This window comes from Malaclemys terrapin, chromosome 6 (assembly GCF_027887155.1).
Source record: "Malaclemys terrapin pileata isolate rMalTer1 chromosome 6, rMalTer1.hap1, whole genome shotgun sequence".
NCBI classification, from domain to species: Eukaryota; Metazoa; Chordata; order Testudines; family Emydidae; genus Malaclemys; species Malaclemys terrapin.
This window is the reverse complement of record NC_071510.1, coordinates 62,451,511-62,471,730: the sequence shown is the minus strand read 5'-3', so window position 1 is coordinate 62,471,730 and position 20,220 is coordinate 62,451,511. Positions and strand designations below refer to the sequence as shown.

At 41.4% G+C, this 20,220-nt stretch overlaps 1 protein-coding gene across 1 annotated transcript in view; it reads right to left on the bottom strand.

Moving 5' to 3' along the window:
- Positions 1 to 6,338: 6,338 nt before the first annotated feature.
- Positions 6,339 to 20,220, bottom strand: part of PGGT1B (protein geranylgeranyltransferase type I subunit beta) — a 54,252-nt gene continuing 40,370 nt past the window's right edge. The window contains exons 6-9 of the mRNA XM_054032663.1: positions 14,424 to 14,469; positions 11,763 to 11,947; positions 11,362 to 11,470; positions 6,339 to 7,027 (exon numbers count right to left, since the gene is read on the bottom strand). Of these exons, the coding sequence (XP_053888638.1) occupies positions 6,846 to 7,027; positions 11,362 to 11,470; positions 11,763 to 11,947; positions 14,424 to 14,469 (522 nt within the window). The 3' untranslated portion in view covers positions 6,339 to 6,845. The remainder of the gene's footprint in view (positions 7,028 to 11,361; positions 11,471 to 11,762; positions 11,948 to 14,423; positions 14,470 to 20,220) is intronic.

Sequence of the window (20,220 nt, the reverse complement as noted above, 5' to 3'; positions counted from 1 at the left end):
CCTGCGCTGGGCTGCTGGCAGCGCACAGACTCCCTCTCCCAGCGCAGCGGCCGCCCCACTTCTTCCGCCTCCCAGGCTTGTGGCGCCAATCAGCTGTTTGGCGCCGCAAGCCTGGGAAGGGAGGAGAATTAGAGCGGGGGCAGCGTGCTCGGGGAGGAGGCGGAGCAGAGGTGAGCTGGGGTGGGGAGCTGCCGCACGGCTCCCCAGGACGGGGGGGTGGGGAGCTGCTGCGGGTGTGTGTGTGTGTGCCTTAGGGCGGGGGGGGAGCTGCCACAGGGCTCCCCACCCCAGCTTACCTCTGCTATACCCCCTTCCTGAGCATGCCGTTGCTGCTCCACTTCTCCCGCCTCCCAGGCTTGTGGCGCCAATCAGCTGTTTGGCGCTGCAAGCCTGGGAGGGGAGGAGAATTAGAGCAGGGGCAGCGTGCTCGGGGAGGAGACAGAGCAGAGGTGAGCTGGGGTGGGGAGCTGCCGCACGACTCCCCGGGGGGGGGGGGAGCTGCCGCGGGGCGGGCGCCTCAGGGCGGGGAGCTGCCGCAGGGCTTGGGGGGGTGCAAGGTGGAAGTTTTGCCTAGGGCGCGAAACTTCCTTGCACTGGCCCTGGCAAGAATGCAGGAGTGTGGGCCACTCACCTGTCCCTGGGTAGTTGATTCCCTTCAGAATACAGATAGAAGGTAAAGAGCACTAGTGTAAAGGTTAGCTGTAGTGTAGTTCCTTACACAGGTGCAGGGAGAATTAGCTACCCCATCTTATTACGGAGAGCTCCAAAGCACACTACTATGTCAGCAAAACCATAGGGATGGGACACCTGAGGAGGGAGAAGAACTGCAGCTTTAAAGGCATTAAACATGGAGGCATTAAGAAGGAAGAACCTGTCCTATCCCTTCTTTCCCCTAACCTTAATACATTTGTGTATTACCCACTGGTAAAGGCTGAGAATGTGTGACTTGTACAGTGATGTTTGCATTGAAAATAAATCACCATGCTCCATAAATGAAAACCACATTCAAATACCCCTTTAGCCATTCCTCATGCAGGAGACCCTGTAAGTATGTTCCTTGGCCCAAATTCATCATATGCAGCACACTTATACCATAAAAAGGTCCCCCCACAACGTAAAGAGTTCAACACGTGGCACTCAGAGTTATTGGGGCATATTTATGTCATTCAAATCAAATCCAAGTTTACCACCACCACCACTTCATCATCAACAGCTCCCTTCTTTCCAGCTAATTTTTTCCCCCTGTGCTCACATTTTTTACACACAGCCGCCACCACCCTGCCCCCCATTCATGGACTCATTAAAACCTACACTGTCTCTTCCAGTACATACAAAGTGCTGCAATGATAGTCATTGTCTTTGCCCAGCATTAATCTGATTGTCACCCTCCACCAGCTCCCCATCCCCACTCCTTCAAACCAACATGTGACATAAGCTATCAAAGTGTGAGGTATGACCAAGAGGTGAAACACCTTGTTTTGTATCATGTTGTAAATGGCAGATTACATTGTTTTTTAATTATAAAACTGATTATTTTCTTCCCGGTGTGAAGCCAATACATTAGTTTTCCAACGTGTTAAAGGGTGGGAAGAGTTATGGGAGCTTGCTACTCAGGTTGCAGAGGAGAGGAGGGTATAAACCCTTGTGCAGGCTACTCCCAAATGCATTAGCACTCCTTCCCCACTCCACAGTACGGCTGATGCTCCTGGCCACAGTGTATGCTCCATTGCCCTCCTAGGACTAGAAGGCTCCCAGTTGCTCTTCCAGCAACTCTAGGCTCTCAGGGACAATAAGATGGCTAGATTCATTTTCATTTTTCTTTCTTAAACACGAACAACTACAACAACATTTGGAGAAAAAGCACAGGCAATAACTCTTTAGGAAGTCTTCCTTATTTCCTATTGTCCATCACGGGGTTAATGAAACCGTTCTCTGCAGCATCTACTACAACTACTTTTCCAAGACAAGCTAACCAATTGAATAGAACTGGTCTACTGTAGCATAGCAATTATGTTCCTGTGTGAATTACAGTACCCTCGTGGCCATTTAGAAATGTACCAAGATTCTCATCTTTCTTCATAGAAAATGTTTCCTAGTTGATATATTGTCATGAACATCTGAATATTAACTTTGTTTGTTACAGTGATGGGGAACCTCACAGAGTAGCTGCTTATCTGAGGAATCCCCCTCTCTCTCCCAGCATGACTGCTCCATTCTACATCATGTGGGGCACTGGAGCCAGAGAGCCCTCTAGGTATGTAAAAAGCAGCTTTTGGAAAGGTATTCTCCATGAGGGCCCCTGGACTTTGGAAATCATTTTCACTGCCCTTCCATCTGAAATAACCTGAAGCTTTAGGACACACTGCTATGGAAGTCTGTAGCTTAGAGGAAGGGAGGGAGAAAGGGGAAGAAAGGGTTTATAGGATCTCAGGTGGGGATATTTCAGTTTTGGGTACAATCCTCATTTGTGCAGAGAAGCATGGCTGGTTTGGTTCTGCTCTCTCTTGGCTTGTGTTTTAGTTTGTCAAGGCTACCGAGAGCATGGGACAGGTATTCTTTCTGTTATATATATTGAAATCTAACTCTGTTAGAAATTTCCAGAGTGACCTGAAAAAATAGCTGTCAAATTTCCTTAATAGACATATGTATTAGAATTGTTGGATTGGCCTGTTCATGACCCTCAGGCTGGGTAGCCCATATTTATAAACTAGCTGAAAGCTCATTACACAGGTGTAATTTGTTAAGCTATGTGTGTAAAAAGTTTAAGATGCCCTGGCTGGTAATGGACTGCAAATCCCAGGGATGACTGAACCTGGAGAAATTCTAATCAAGAGCTCTGAACCAAACGTGTAGTTGTTTCCATAACTCCACACTGACTCAGACAGTCTAGGCTCCAGGGTGCTGTTCGAGGTTATGTGTGCTGACTGTTGATTTGTGTCTGGGGAGATTATAGTGGTAGATTTGTGCAGGTGGCATTCAGGCCAAGTAATCCATCATATGTGCAGTCTCTCTCATTCAAACAATGAAACTGTTGCATGCAAATTAGCTATAGAATAATAGTGGTAATTGGTTGAGCAACCTCTGACATCCCAATGGTCTAGGTCGCTTGGCATGGCATAGCTACACCCTTGTGCTGTACAGCTACATTAAGGAATGTAATTTCATAAAGTCAAAATGGCTGAGCACTTAAAAACTCAACAGTAACAGCCTGAAACCCAGTAACGATTGAAGCTGGTGATATTCAGAACAAAAAGCTCTCAACTATGCTTGTAGCTGCTTCTGCCACTTTATATGGTCCCAAAGACATTTCAGAGTGACATTCCTGGACTCCTATTATATGGATACATGTATATTTAACAGTAACATTCCACAGTGTTATATCACAACATCTTCCACCAACTATGTACAAATTCAAAGATTAAGGTCGCTAGGGAAGCCTTAATTTTCAAATTTTTCACATTCCTTTAAAAGGTTTTAACTTCCTTGGTCTAAGGAAGCCAATTTCAATTTCTGTAGCAGGCTGTGAAATCAGTACCTCTGGCCTTCTGTATGGCTCAGAGGTAAACTGAAATTGCTGGTAGATGAGAGCTTGCAGCTACCAAGTTACTACTCTGCTCCAGCGACAGCAATTTTCAGCTGCTGAAGATTAGTAAATAACACACACACACACACACACCAACCATCAGGGTGAGGAGGAGGAGGAGTTAGTAGCAGGGCTGCTGTAGTTCTGTATTTAGGAAGGTAATCAAAATGTTCCTTCGTATGTGCAGAATACCACCATCACAAAAACAATGAAAGGTCCTGGTTCAATTGTGGTAGTTGGGCATAGTAGTACTGGGCAGTTCTGCAGACCTCCTCTATCAGTACTTGATAAACTGGCAGCCATTTGTAATCTTGGGCAAATTAACTTCTCCACACCAAAGTTTCCCAATCTGTAAATGGGGGAGAACTACACATTCAGGAGAGGAACTGAAACTGCTTTACAAGAAAGGCACCATCTGCAAGTGTCAAGTATTATTGCAGGCTTCCATCAGAATGGAGAAGCTATTACATTGTCAAGCCTGTATTGCACCTGTCTGCTTACTATTTATTGCATAAGTGTCTATGCAATAAACTTATTTAGGAATTTTAGCTTCACGAGTTTATAAACAGATTCTGTGAAAAGCTGAGGGTTACTATAGCTGGACAGAGTTGTTTGTCATGCTTTCAAGCTACATCTTCAGCTGCTCTCCTGGTTATATAACTGTTTTAATTAGATCTTAGAAGAGTTTCCAGGTTCTTCTTCTCCATTTATTAATTCAAGAATTTCATATGGATAAACATTTTCTCTCAGTCAAGACACTCGCTCACCAAGGAAGAAAATGCAGGAAACAATTCACACTAATATGAAATTTATACTTATGTCTACTAGCTTCAATAGTATTGAAATCAGAATCCAAACAGTTGCTGTACTGGATTGTTCGGTGCCCCTCGTTTGTCAACTTTGAAGAAGATTGGGACATTAAGAATGACAAGTCATGAATGCCAAGTTGGCTGTTTGCACAGAGACAGATCTTTGTCAGTTTAAAAAGATGAAGGTTTCAAACTGATCAAAGTAATTAGTCTCAATGAGAGGCAAAGGCATGAACAGTTGAGGGACTTAAAGCCAAGGGAGTTAACAGGGAACAAATGTGACTTTATAATAATTTTTTGATTATTCCAACTCAAGAAAAACTGAAGCCTGCTGTCAGCCACGCCCACATTCAGCCTGAAAAGATCTGGCTGAAGTTGTCCAGATGAAAAAGAAGAAGAGTAGAGTGAGGGAAGGGAAGAGGAGGGTGTTAAATAGTTTAACTGGCATGCTACCATAGTTTAAAATATTTACTGCTGGTTCACTAGATCTGTAGCTGATTTTTGAAGGAGAAAAAAAAAAGCAAATGGCATATTTGCTGTGAGAAGTGAGCCAGTTTTCCAAAATTTAAAAATGGTTATGATTTGGCCAGGACTCCCTGTTTTCACTGGAGTCCCATTTCTTGCGGTTTTTCACCATGATTTTCCCTAAAGACTGCAAGGCTAGATCACAGGCACAAGGTGTGACTCTTGTCAGCCATACATCAGAGACCCCTTTGTGGGTTATGCACTAGGGTCATGTGGGACAAAGTCAATGCAGGAATGTCACTCCCCACACAGGCCAATAAAAGGAGTGCCATTTCATCACTTGCACCCATTTCCAGCACTAGCGCTAAGACGACTGGCTCAGAACAAGTTAAGAGTGCTGCTCTTCTCAAGTCTGCTGCTCCTACCAATCGTTGGGAAAAGTGGTGGGCTCTTGCCATGAGAAACCTGACAGCTGGTTCTCCAACAAGGGAGAAATGCCTTTAAGCAAAGCTAGTTCCAACACCCCCCCCCCCCATTTTTATCAGCAGCTTGATGTAACCTTAGAATGCCCCACTGCTGCACTTCCCAATACCATGAGGAACTAAAGATGGCCATTGCCAGTTCCCTATGTGGAAGGAAGAGGACTACCCTTCCCATTCCCTTCTAATGAGTTGAAAAGGCCAACCCCAGGATCACTCTCCTCCATCAGCATGAAGAGTCCAAGGTTTTCTTTATTTTCTCCTCTTGGATCAGTTTTAGGCAGATATCAGGAGCATGTCACTTGTTTGGCCTCCAGCAGTGGCTCCTCCGTGAACAGTGAAGCTGGAAATTGTTTTTAAATCAGAATTTGTGGCTTTTTGATACACAGGTCAGTGAGGTTATAGCAAGGTTAGGTGTATCATGCATTTTCCTGCTGTATGTTTGTGAAATTTAAGCAATTTGCGATTTGTGTCAAACTCAATGGCTAGAAAATTATTTGCTTGAACTCAGAACAGCACCTCAACTGCGCCTCTCAATTCTGACACAACTAGAGATTATATTGGCAAACGGCTGAAAATGTTCAATTTATTGGACTTTATTTGGAATCAAGCTATTTTAAAAAAGCATCAAACAGTAATTTTAAAATACAACTTTCTGCTCTTTATATTCAGACATTTTAAAGAGAATCAGGACTTTTTTCTTTGACATTGAAGGAGAGAAATCTTTGAAAAAAAAATCAAGATGTAATTGAATGGTATAACACTACCAATGTTTCTGACACTCTGCTTCAACAATCCTGTGTGATGGCACCTTGCCAGATGGTACCTTTACCCCAGGATTCTGCTGGTTACTTTCCCCTCCCATTGTTAATGTAGTATGCCATAAAAATGTTATTAAATTCTGGTTAAGGTAATGAATAATACTTCATATTAAGCTATTACATCTGCCTAATTTGAGCTATACAAGGGGATTATGGAATTAATGTAAGAATGCCACACAACTTTAGGAAGCTGTCTATATTGAATAAAATAATTTTATTTTTTGTTTACAAAGGTTATGGAAGCTGACATCTACTTTCAACTGAGACTTAACATAGGGGTTTCTCTACCTAAACATGTAGAACATGAAGGTCATTAAGAACTTTGTGAGGTTCAGTGCTATACTGTATGAGAATATGTAAACAGATTTTGAAGACACTTTCCCCATTATAAACTTTGACACAGTATGCACAAATTTTAAAAAATAAAATACAAATGAAAACAAATTTGCCTCAAGGGATTTCTTAGAAGTACAAGCCATTTCAGGAGTCTGCAGTGGCAAACTTCTATACAACTGAAATTTCCTTTTATCCCAGAATAACTGGCTAAAGGCCATTCACTATCAAAGTGATGCCAGTAACATGGATTTGATTGTATGACTCCAGCACTTAAAAAGAGCACATTGGTTATACATGGCTTTTAACCCTGGGCTACAGTTACGCTACCAAACTAAGCTTGAGTCTAAATCAGTCATGTAGAGATGTGCATGTCATCTGAACACTGTTTAGAGTCCTTAGTTTTCCAGATCTGATGGAGGTGCTGAAGGCGCTCAGAGGTTCTTGTGCTTACATTCAGGGCCGGGTGAACTTTGCAAATGCCAGATTCCTCCATTAATGACAGGCCACAGATCCCGAAGTATGCATGCAAAGCATCTGGAAACAAAATAGTAAAGGAGTTAGTTAAAATGTAAATGCTTCCTGGTATATCATGCAGTAATATTCAACTGTTTGTGTTCCAAAACACCAACCAATTTTAAGCCAAGCCCTGAAAGATAAATGGCAAATAGAAGTTCCTAGTTATATTTTGCTTTATCTAATTCTAAATATAAAATATAATAGTTAACCAAGCCCTACCACACATTGAGTAGGAGGCGATGGTCTGGAATTTCTGTCCTAAGACTAGATTCTAGGAAGCACAACTACTTTATTCAGTAAAGAACTCTCCCAGCTAGCTGATCACATATAAGAGGTCATGCCAGAGAGATATGGAAGAGCCTGAGAGAGTCAGGAGCTTATTTAAAGCATTCCCTCCCAGGCACTCTAAAAATATTTCCTTCTAAAACCAGAGGAGGATTATTTTAGCATTTAGAAAAATTACTCCTGTTACAGTAGCAGCAACCTCTGTAGATGAGGGCATAGGTGATGGCTGACTGTTCATTAAAACAGCAAGATGTATTTTGGTACTAGCAGCTATCAAAAGGCAGAATCTGGAAAGTACAAATACCACCATTACACCTCCACCAGCCCATCCCGGGGGATTTCTCTAATGCTGGGGAAGAAAGATACCTCTTATATGGCCCTTCCAGCCATATCAATGCTCCATAACCTTTTTCGTTTCATTCTAATTTCACAATTACCAAACTGATCTTTTTCAGAAAGGTATCTGAATACTCCACATACTCCAGCCAAATATCCAAAAGAAAGTCTCCTTATAAAGCATCATTGTTGTGCAGACAGAAACATGCTCACTACACACATCTCCTTCTGGGTGACCACACTGAAAAGGTGTCTGCCAGTGACAGCTCACCCCTGGGAAAACTCCCCAAGCACGCTCACTGAAATCCCTTTACAAACTACCACCCAACTGCCCATATATGGCAGATTTAACCCAGAGGCTCTGAAGTTGTGCAGGACAGTGCAGACTAATGCACAATTTAATGCCAGCCAAAACATACTGACTGTGACAGCCTGAACTGTGCACAGCTTTTTCTATTTGAAGCAATGACAAAAATCTCAAGGCGTTTGAAGGCCAGGAGTTGTGGTGGAGACAAATATTTTGTGAATAAGGCACACAGCACAAGACAACCAAGGAACATAGCGACCGGATGAAACAAGTATCATTTGCATTGCTTCCTCGCCAAATCTTAATTTAGGCTGTTGTATTCAAATAGCTTTACATTTTCCTGCAAGTCTGTTTTGTTTTCAGATTATTCTCACTCTCCATGTTTTATCAAGCTAATTAAGAATTTGAATTTTATTTAACTCTCATCCACATTCATGGGGTAATGGTGTACCCTGTGAGTTGTGATAGCTCATCAACTAGTAGCCCTCCAACTATACTGTTTTAGAACCTTGTCACATGTACACAGGTCAGCAAAAAAGACTTTAGTTTAGCAACAAGAAGAGGATAAACTTTCCTTTATCTTCTTCAGTAAGTGAGGGCCCCTTACTGAATGGGGGAAGCAACCTAGTGACAGAGGATGTGGAAAAAGCTAAATGTACTCAATGCTTTTTTTGCCTCTGTCTTCACAAACAAGGTCAGCTCCCAGACTACTGGACTGGGCAGCACAGTATGGGGAGGAAGTGATTCAGGACTATTTAGAAAAGCTGGACGAGCACAAGTCCATGGGGCCGGATGCACTGCATCTGAGCGTTCTAAAGGAGTTGGCGGATAGGATTGCAGAGCCATTGGGCATTATCTTTGAAAACTCATGGCGATCAGGGGAGGTCCCAGATGACTGGAAAAAGGCTAATGTAGTGCCCATCTTTAAAAAAGGGAAGGAGGAGGATCTGGGGAACTACAGGCCTGTCAGCCCCACCTCAGTCTCTGGAAAAATCATGGAGCAGGCCCTCAAGAAATCAATTTTGAAGCACTTAGAGGAGAGGAAAGTGATCAGGAAGTCAGCATGGATTCACCAAGGGCAAGTCATGCCTGACTAACCTAATGCCTTCTATGATGAGATAACTGGCTCTGTGGATGAGGGGAAAGCAGTGGACGCATTATTCCTTGACTTTAGCACAGCTTTTCATACAGTCTCCCACAGTATTCTTGCTGGCTAGTTAAAGAAGTATGGGCTGGATGAATGGACTATAAGGTGGATAGAAAGCTGGCTAGATCGTCGGGCTCAGCAGGTAGTAATCAATGGCTCCATGTGTAGTTGGCAGCCGGTATCAAGCGGAGTGCCCCAAGGGTCGGTCTTGGAGCCAGTTTTGTTCAATATCTTCATTAATGATCTGGAGGATGGCGAGGATTGCACCCTCAGCAAGTTTGCAGAGGACACTAAACTGGGAGGAGTGGTAGATATGCTGGAGGGTAGGGATAGGATACAGAGGGACCTAGACAAATTAGAGGATTGGGCCAAAAGAAATCTGATGAGGTTCAACAAGGACAAGTGCAGAGTCCTGCACTTCAGATGGAAGGGTCCCATGCACTGCTACAGAGTAGGGACCGGGCGGCTAGGCAGCAGTTCTGCAGAAAAGGGCTTAGGGGTTACAGTGGACGAGAAGCTGGATATATGAATCAACAGTGTGCCCATGTTGCCAAGAAGGCTAATGGCATTTTGGGATGTATAAGTAGGGGCATTGCCAGCAGATTGAGGGTCATGATCCTCTATTCGATATTGGTGAGGCCTCATTGGGAGTACTGTGTCCAGTTTTGGGCCCCACATTACAAGGACGTGGAAAAATTGAAAGAGTCCAACGGAGGGCAACAAATATGATTAGGGAGCTGGAGCACACGACTTATGAGGAGAGGCTGAGAGAACTCTGATTGTTTAGTCTGCAGAAGAGAAGAATGAGGGGGGATTTGATAGCTGCTTTCAACTACCTGAAGGGGGTTCCAAAGAGGATGGATCTAGACTGTCCTCAGTGGTACCAGGTGACAGAACAAGGAGTAATGGTCTCAAGTTGCAGTGGGGGAGGTTTAGGTTGGATATTAGGAAAAAACTTTTTCACTAGGAGGGTGGTGAAGCACTGGAATAGATTACCTAGGGAGCTGGTGGAATCTCCTTCCTTAGGAGTTTTTAAGGTCAGGCTTGACAAAGCCCTGGCTGGGATGAGTTAGTTGGGGATTGGTCCTGCTTTGAGCAGGGGGTTGGACTAGATGACCTTTTGAGGTCCCTTCCAAGCCTGATATTCTATGAAGATTTATTTTATAGCAAAAATGTATATGGGATACAAATTACCTCAAACATGTTGCACTATTATCCTGTATTTTTAATAGCTCTGTGTACATGTTTGCTGCTAGTGAGTATCTTGTATTGTAACTGTGGTAACTATGTCTCCCTCGCTAAGCAAGCAATGTGGAGAATGTAGTGAATTTGTATGCGCTGATCACTGCACATTGATGCCGATGTGCGAAAATTGCATATAGGCTCACACTGAACAGGACTCCTGCTAGTTTTTCAATTTGTGAGTTAGATTAAGTTTTTTCTCCTAAAACGTTAAGGAATTGTTCTTAGATTCGTAATGCATTTGGAATACAAATTTCCCTTATGACACAATTAATGTAATTTTTTTTCCCCTCGACATGGCATGAAGATCAAGGATATTGACTTTTTATATTTTGTCATGTGATGTTGACAATTTGTGTTCTAATGGGTATAAAGTTAACTTTTGGAATCTCAACCCCTCATTAAATATTGTCTGACGCTCCCCACTGTCTGAAACTCACTGCATAATTTCTTACAACTGTGAACATTTAAATGGATAATAAAAATGTTTATAACTGATGGATGATTTATTTTTAAAAAGTAAAAATTGAACTCTGCAAGCCTACGAATAGATGAAAAGTTTTAAGTACCGTACTTTAAGCTTTTTGCATTAGCTTTTTCATAAGACTTCAGCGATATTGTCTGATGTACTCTTAGTATGTTTATTAAAAAGAACAGGCTCGGGAATATTTATAAATGGGCCCTTGATAAAGGCCCATTACACAGTCTATGCTCTTTAGCTAAAATTATTTTAAATGCATGGAAATACTATTCAGATACTAAATAATATGAACAGGTTGTTTGCCCCTTCTCCTTGTTTAAAATGTCATAAATGTCTCTTTCAATAAGGGACAGTTCAATGGCAGAGGGAGATGTATACTTTACATTAAACAAATATAGCTTTCCAATTATGTGTTATGGCTTATGTTGCACATATTTCTGAGGGGGAAGAATTAAAAATATTCCTTTATTTGTGTTAAAAATGAACCACCTCTTGGACCACTGGAATACATTTTGCAACACAAAACACATCAGGATTCTGAGAAATAAATTTACCTGGGTGGCTATCTGGCCACTTGGCAAATCCACCAACAAGACGATCTTGAGTTGACAAGATGTAATTTCTGTTTTTCTCAAAATTTGTATATTGGAATATTTTCAAGAGCTGGAAAAAAAGTTACAGTGTTACAGAAATACCTACATAAAGAGAAGCTTTACCATTTTAACAGCTATAAGTGGCGCATTGGGGGCATAGTTATGGTAGGTTTTAGTATCTTGTCTTCTTGCAAGAAAGCAGCAGACATGTGTAGCCCAGTACATAAATGTAAAGAGATCAAAATAGTTTAGTAATTCAAAGATCAAGCCTACTTGCACTGATTATATAACTAACTTGAGGAGATGAAGGTTGGTTAACCGAGTCAAACAGGTTAATACATATATTGTAATAATTGTATTACCTTAAGTGTTGCTCCTACCCAAAATGAGTAGCAGGTGTCTACAGGTTTGTTGGGCCGTCCATGATAGCCATTCTGTTGTCTCATTATGCACCATCTCTTTATTCTGTTCAGTTCTTTCTCTGAAAATACTTCCTCCAATTTACCCATCAAGCACAGTGAGGCGATACCACAGAATGTGGAGCCACCTGTAAGAAATAATTATGTTTCTGCAACCTTTTTTCATTGAGGTTAAAACTTCTGATTAAGATCAGACAAGCTACCAAGTAGTAGTAAAAAAATATCAAACAGAGAGCTGTGTAAAGGAGTACAGAAAGGTCTGAAGTCTAAAATCCATACAAATAAGGTGATCCTTAATCCAACACAGAGGTCAAAGTATTACACGTACTATTACAAATGGAAATTGGAGGGCCTCAGTGCTGCCCCATTTATGTAAACCACCACTACTCACTGCTGCAGACATACGCAATGTTCCATACGCAACATTACACAAGCAAGCTAATGGGAAGCAGTAATCTATCTGAAGCAGTGGTGTCAAATTTAAAGAGGCAGGCTCCGCAAGTGAGCGAGCCACATCATTCCAGTACAAGAAAAAAGGTTTCAGTCAAAATACACCAAATTTTCGCATGCATGATTAGATTTACTTTAGGAGTCACACGATGGAAGTTTCTCTCCCTTTCAAAGAGGGAGGGGAAGAAAAAGTCCCATATCCCCTCCCAACCTCTAATTCTTACAGAACATTTACTACAGCTGTTTTCTTCCTGCTGCTGCTCCAACTTGGAGATTTACTGGTTTCAGGCCTGTAAACAGCTGGCTGCTGAACCACCTCACTCCAAATCACCCCCTCCTCATCCCAGATTCCTACGTTTCATCTACAACCCAACTGCCAGTCCTAACCAAACAAGGCTAGACATACTCCCTCTGAAGCTGATCAATGCTGATGCATCACCCAGATGCGTTGCTGCAGTTACACAATTACATAAATGTCCTCATTAAAATGTCTCCCAATCAGATCACTGACCCCACAATTATAGTGGACTAAAAACATAGCAGCAAAGGTAGGCCTGTTATAAACGGCTCTCAGCACTTGCTTACTAAGCAGATACTAGTTCTATGTTTCCTTTAATAGAGACACTCAATTGGACAAACTAGACATCTCCCAATCAGGCTACTAAACTATCTATGAGTACATAAATACACTAAGTTATCTGAGATTACATTAATTGGCTTGGAGATTGAGCCAGTTACACACTGCTGGCAGTTCTGCACTCTTCCCAGCCTCCACACTGCTATACTTCATAGAAGCCCCAGCAAAATGCGCTATAACAGAGGTTCTTAAATTGCAGTGGTGAGCAACCTACTGGACTCTACTTAAGTTTCACTTGCTAAACTGCAGTGAGAGCAAACATACCCACACTAAATACATCCCTAAAATCACTTTTCTATATAAGCAGTTACTATCGGTGTCATGAGGAGGTGGCCATAAGAAAAATCTATGTTAAGATGTGGTCTACACTATTCAAACATTTGAGGACCCCTGTATTATAACAACGAAGAGCACTACAATACTCAAATTGTGACTCTTTTACATTTTAAACTGAGGTTGAAGAGAAATCTGGAACCAGAAGGGAAAGCCCAGTTTCTTTATGACTTCCATGCTAAGTCAACTGGCAAGATTTTCTGAAACATGACTGTAGACAAAACAATGGTGAATTACCTCCCAGAATTCCCGCTATTCCTGGTAATTATACATGGAATCTGTGCCACACCTCTGAGTAGGATAAAAAAGTCCTGAGGAAGAACCTGAGTAAGCTGTAGATACAATAAGACACAGGGCCTGAGTCTCATTTAGACTAAAGATCCCTTTACCCCACTGGAAGTGTAAAGGGGCTTTGAAGTTGGTGCAGTGAGAATCAGGCCCACGGACTTTCATCCTAACCATTCAAATGTAGAAGAGACATCAAAGTAACTTCAGCATACCACGGAAAAACATGGATGCAATTACGTAAAAACCAGTGGTAAGATTACGACTGACTAGTATTTAGTAGGCTTCATATAAACACAATCAAGTCTCAAAATCAGGGATGATCCAGCCGCTCCAGGGTGTGCCTACCTTTCCCAGCACTGTCTGTTGCTGCAAAGGGATAAATGGAACGTTTATGCCCCAGAAAAACACCAAGTTAAGAATTCCTGACTTGAGTCGCAATTTGCTTTTTTAATAAAAATTAACCGTAGTTTTAAAATTCAACCAAGCAGACTCTGTGGTTCAACACAGGAAATTATTATAGGATACATCCACAGCTGGTGGAACTGGGGTGTATCATCAGGAAGGAGTGCTGCAAAAAATTGACCCATAGTGAGGAATGAGAACAGAGATCAAAGAGGGAGGAGATCAGAGGGTTGTTGAGGTAAGAATACTGGAGTAAGAAAATTCTTCAGACCCTCATTTGGTCTAGTCTTGGGATGGAGACAGTCATGGCAAGGAAAGAAGACCACATGCTCTGGGAGAACCTTTTGATTTGTTCCTCTTCACCCCAATTCCCTGAAAACCCAAAATACCAACAAGGGAGGAGAGGCATGCGTGCTGAATCCCAGCATTGTTTAAAGAAGCTTCATTTAACTGCTGCCATTTTTAAGAATTGAGAAACATTTTAAGGCACTTACCATGAGATTCAAGTCCAGCTCCCTGTGCCAGCCCATTATCATAGGACTGAAAAAGAAAAAGCTGTTTTAGAAATAGATTGTTCATATATGTATTTTGATTATATGTAACTTTTCATTTTATATGCAAGACCTGCATCACAAACCACACCAACTACAACATCTATTTCAATTAGTTTTAACTGGCCAATAGCTTTTCAAAGGCATACATGTGGATCAAAAGTTATCAGCATCACATTGACCCGTCAGCAAAGCAGTACAGTTTGAACACATGCAGTTTTTAAATAGGTATTTTCTAAAAAATTAAAAACGACAAGTTTCTGTTTCAAATATTATATACTAAAATGCTAAAGTTAAGGTTCTATAATTATGCAGCCTTACAGTGCCAAGTTAAGTGGCAAGGAAAAGCCAATTCTGTGGATGTTTTAAAATACATTCTGCAGGAGCTGTGTCCCCCTTAAGGAGCCAAAGCATCTGCAAAACTCTAGATAAGACAAGAGACCATCCTATTTGTCTATGTCTGTTCCCAAATCAAGAGTCATTTACAGTACAAGAATGCAATGGTTAGGCCACTAGTTTATGTAAACAGCACAGCCTTCCCATAATACAATACATTCTGCAGTGAAGACAAAGGCCTTATGTGCTAAACTGAAACAACAATCTACACTTAAGGGAAAAGGAAAGCATGGGAAAGCATCGGCATTCTGCTGGACAAACTGACGTTATTCTGTAACATATCACCTTTAAAAAATAGTTTAGTCATTCTCATTTATGCTTTGCTTTAAAAGGTTTAAAGGGCTGATGTTCCATCCCGGGCTCACTCCATTGTCCCAGGAATTCCAATTCACATGATCCTGTATCAACGGATGTCTGTGCAGTGGGAGTTTCTTGCCCATTGTGCCACAATACTGAAGCAAGTTAAAGGATGGCAATAGCATATACTGGAATGCGCTTTGGTTTGTGGGATTTTTAACTCAAATTTGTTTTATTTTAGTAGCAGTTAGACTTCAGTATAATCCCCCATCCCCCAAATCATTTAGTTAATTAAGTTAAGGTTGCTAGAGTGTAACCCCTTACCGGAGACCTAAGAAACAACCAGCTAAGGGTACATCTACACTGCAGTTAAACATCCGCAACTGTCCCGTGCCAGCTGACTCGAGCTCATAGAGCTCAGGATAAGGGGCTGTTTAACTGTGGTGTAGACATTTGGGCTCAGGCTCGAGCCCGAGCTGTGGGACTCTCCCCCCCATTACAGTGTCCCAGAGCCCAGCTCGAGCCTGAATCTGCACATTGACACCCCAATAAAACATCCCCTTAACCTGAGCCTGAGTCAGCTGACACAGGCCAGCAACAGGTTTTTAACTGCAGTGTAGACATACCATGAGTAATTTAACACCCTGCCTACACTCCCACTCATCAGTTCCCCTTCTTATCCTCAACTCCCCCACACCCATCAAGCCACAGTCCAGACATCTCCATCTTCATTCTGTATGTAACAGAGATGATATGGGGGGGAAAGCAACATATGGGTAGGGCATGAGAGACTTGAGTTGTGAGAGGGACTTGGGGGAAAAGCAGGGATTGATCTGCAGGCAAGCAGTACCCTGACAAACCAACCATATGTCAAGAAAATGCAGAGTCTGGGACTGTTTAGAGGAAACATGACTGACGTATAAACAAAACAATAAATAATATACAGAAGTTAGATACAACCTTATTAAGCCTTCCCATGCTACAAGAACAAAGACAGTCAATTAAACTGAGTGGCAACACTATTACAATTGAGAACATGAAAAATGTTCATAGAAATGCATAAACCATCTGTGGAACTCTTGTTAGACACCAAGTGCTTAAAATAGGATTGAAAAAAAGGATTCAATATGTATACTGAATATTCAACGTTTGTGTGCGCATGTCTCACACACACACACAAAAATAAAGGCTATAGATAGATCCTCATACTTCAGAGAATAAATTAAATCACTAGCAGAATTAGGAAGCAAACTACCCTATGGCTAGGTTATTCCATAACCATCAACTATAGACAGGTTATTCCGTAATTGTTGACCAGGGGTTCCTTACATCTTCCTCTGACACAGCTAATAGGGGCCGCCATCAGAGATGGGATATTGACAAGACAGACCACTGGTCTGATTTCCATGTTCCTATTTCTAGCAAAACAGCAGGTGCCCAGCACTTCTCAAGATTGTCACTGCTTGAAGGTGAATATTCTTTATCGCAGAACACACATTAGCTGTTTTCTGCTTTCATATTAAGAACTGTAATATTCCTCACTGGACAAAAATTCTGACGACTGTTTTTTTGGAGTGAGGACTAAAAAGGATGAATTCTGAAAGTTCACATCTGACGTAAATAAACTTTAAGCAGGAGCATGGCCTCGGCTAACTTTGGAAAAGTTGATTCTAAGCAACTAATATGAACATTTGAAGACTGAGCACATACAGCACAAAGTTCCAGTAAGCGGTTAGTTGTGCATTTTGAGCATGGAGTCCCTATGTGCTACCAAGCTACAAAGCCCCATTAACTGCTAAGCAATGGCAAGCTGATTAGCACTGGCGAAGTGAGTTAACTCTATAAACAGTAATTGTAAAAGGAGGTGGTGTGCTTTATGTACTGCAAAGTAATTAGCTCTGGGGAAAAGATAAGTGTGCAACCCAAATAGTGCACTATGTTCAGCTGCACAATTAGCCTGAAATTTTAACAGACACAGGCACCAGTTGCTTTTTGAGGATTTGATCCTGTTAAATAAATGGGGATATTTGTGTCTTCAATTTTCTACTTTTTTATTTTAAAAAGGATAATGAAAAGAATTCTTCATTGCTACAGTATGAAAGTTGAATAATTAAATCCTATCCAAATCAGGAAATGTGTAAATCAATTAAACACAATCTTAACTCCAACTCCCTACCATTTGCATCACAGTCAGTCAATCTGTAGAGATATGATCATAATCAAAGTAGTTAATTTGTCCCTCCACTCTAAAGGGTAATTAAAAATGGCATTATACCTCTACCCAGATATAACACGAATTCAGATATAATGCGGTAAAGCAGTGCTCCGGTGGGGGGCGGGAGGGTGAGCTGCACATGCCAGTGGATCAAAGCAAGTTCGATATAACGTGTTTTCACCTATAACGCAATAAGATTTTTTGGCTCCCGAGGACAGCGTTATATCGAGGTAGAGGTGTATTTATATTTATTGCATCAGTGATTCCAAATCACCCCTGTTCAGTTCACTAAATTTTTTTCCCCTCAGTGTCACAAACTCACCCCTGAATATGAAAGTCAAAATGGACTAAGGTTTACACATCAACAATAAAAATTCTGCAGTCCGAACTTGATAGTTCTACTGATGAGGGAAAGCTGAAACATCACTGCAGAAACAGGTTCTGAACAGGAATAAAAAGAATCCACTTATTGCAGTCAGTAAAGGCAGTAGATACAACAACAAATACACACAGAGAGCTATTATCTATAAAGATGCAATGTTAATGCTGTAACTGTCTAAAGTGTAGTTCTAGTCTGAAAAGTATGTTCAATCTTAAACTTTTCCCTTTTCTGATGTGCTTAATTCTACAATTCAAGTTGCAGTAGCAATTTGAGATTTAAAGCTTGTGACTCAATTCTGACAACAGGAAATTTTAGAATTAGAATTTAGGAGTTCAGTTCCAAATATCTATTACAGCTAAGCAATTTCGCTGATACTTAAACAAGTTATTTGTACCTCAGTTGCATGTCACAATTTGCATTACCAAAAAAATAAGTTCATAAACTATGACTTGCACTCAGATATATAAAGAGGCCTCATGTACTTGCAAATGGTGACATAAGATATAGTGAAACAAAACCACATCTTTGTATGACAGCAGTTCACTAATGATGCCATCTATTTTGCCTTGTAATAAGTGGACTATCAAAACAAGATACTATTGTGAATGCCTAGCTCTATTTTTCTACAAGAAAAAAACAAAGCAAGGATATATTTAGCTTGCATTATAATTAGATAGGAAAGTCTTACACTGAAATAAAATTAACTTCAAAAATAAATTTCATGGCTACATCTGAATATAAAATATTTTTATTTTAGGTTATTTGCAGCACTCAATTTAATAGCAACATTGCAGATGTTCTTTCAGGGATTCTACACTTCATGCAACGGACCCATTATAGGCTGATTTAACTGTGGTTATTATATTTGTTTATTAAACATACAGCAAGACTTGTTTATATAGTGGGAAAATCGATCATCCTGGCAGCCTACACAATACCACACACAGCAGTCTTAGTACAATAGCAGTGGTTAATTTTAATTTCTGATGCTATAAAGCATTGGTTTCTAGCTCTACTGGTTCTTGAAATACTGGCTACTAAAATGATATCATAATTCAAGTGTGGGGGAAGGAAAAGTGTAATCAGGAAGACGTGCTCTTCAGGTCCAATATTTTGCAAACTGTTAGGGCTAGAAAAGCGCACTTAAAAAGGCTAGGTTCCTAATTGTGTAAGTATCTAGCCCCGATAGCGACACTTGAACTCACCTATAACCAGGCCTGCACTGGGGTCACACCACATAGCAGCAATTTTCTGACACTGGCCCAGAATTAAATATAGATGGCCAGGGAGCAGACACTGCTGGGGATTCCCCTGACAGAAAAGAGTCCCCAGTGAGTATAGAGCTAGCAGAGTCTGTTCCTATAGCTCCCGTATTATTTGTATTACCATAAGGCCAAGGAGTCTTAGTTATCAAGTAGGATCCCATTGTGCAAGGTGCTGTACAAACAGAACAAAAAGATGGTCCCTACCCCAAAAGAGCTCACAATCTAAGTACAAGACAAATGACAACAGATGTGTATGCAGACAGATTGAGGAAGTACAAGGAAACAATGAGACAATATTGATCAGTTTGACAGGCAGTGGGCTCAGCACACCAGTGGCCTAACTACGGCCAAGCTTTTTATAGAGGGAAAAGGAGAGTTTACAGGAAGAGAATGCGTTAATTTTGCAGATGTTTACTGGGAGCTCCTCCCAAGTGTGTGGGGCAGCCTGGGAGAAAGCACAAAGTTGTGCATTTGAAAATTTAACAAGTGAGCAATGGAGGCTTGTATCACAGGCTGATCAGAGGCAGGAGTCAATATCTTCACAGAGAATGACAGGAAGTGTGGATAGAACATGAAGGACCTTCAAATGAAGACAAATAGCTTATGTTTGAGGTGATACAGGAGGTGACAGCAGCGGAGGGATGTAAAGAAGAGTGACATGGTTAAAGCAACAGGCTAGGAAAATCGTATTTGCAGCTCCGTTCTGAATGGATAAGTGAGGTAAGATTGCAGAGTTAAGACCAGTGAGAAGGATATTGCAGTTATCGAGATGATGGGAACCTGGATGAGAGAGTGGTAGCTGTGAGGATGGATAGGAAAAGCTGTAATCTTAGAAAGAATCTGCATGCTTCAGACATAGCCCAAATGTGAGGACCTAGAAAGAGGTCCAAGTTGAAGATGACACCCAGATTATGGGCCTAAGTGACAAGCAGGCTGGTGCTGTTGTCCAGTTACTGACAAAGGAGTAGTGAGAGAGCAGGGGGTGGGGAGAAGGGAAGTAGTGGTGGTGAGAAGATTAAGAGTTCTGTTTTAGCCATGTTGAGTCTGAGTTGACAGACATCCACAAGGAGATATCAGACAGACCAAGATTGCAGTTTGGATGGAAGAAGACAGGTCTGGAGGGAAAGGGAGAGGAAATACAGACAATAGCTGAACTGGTGTTTGCAGATGAAATTATCCAGAGGC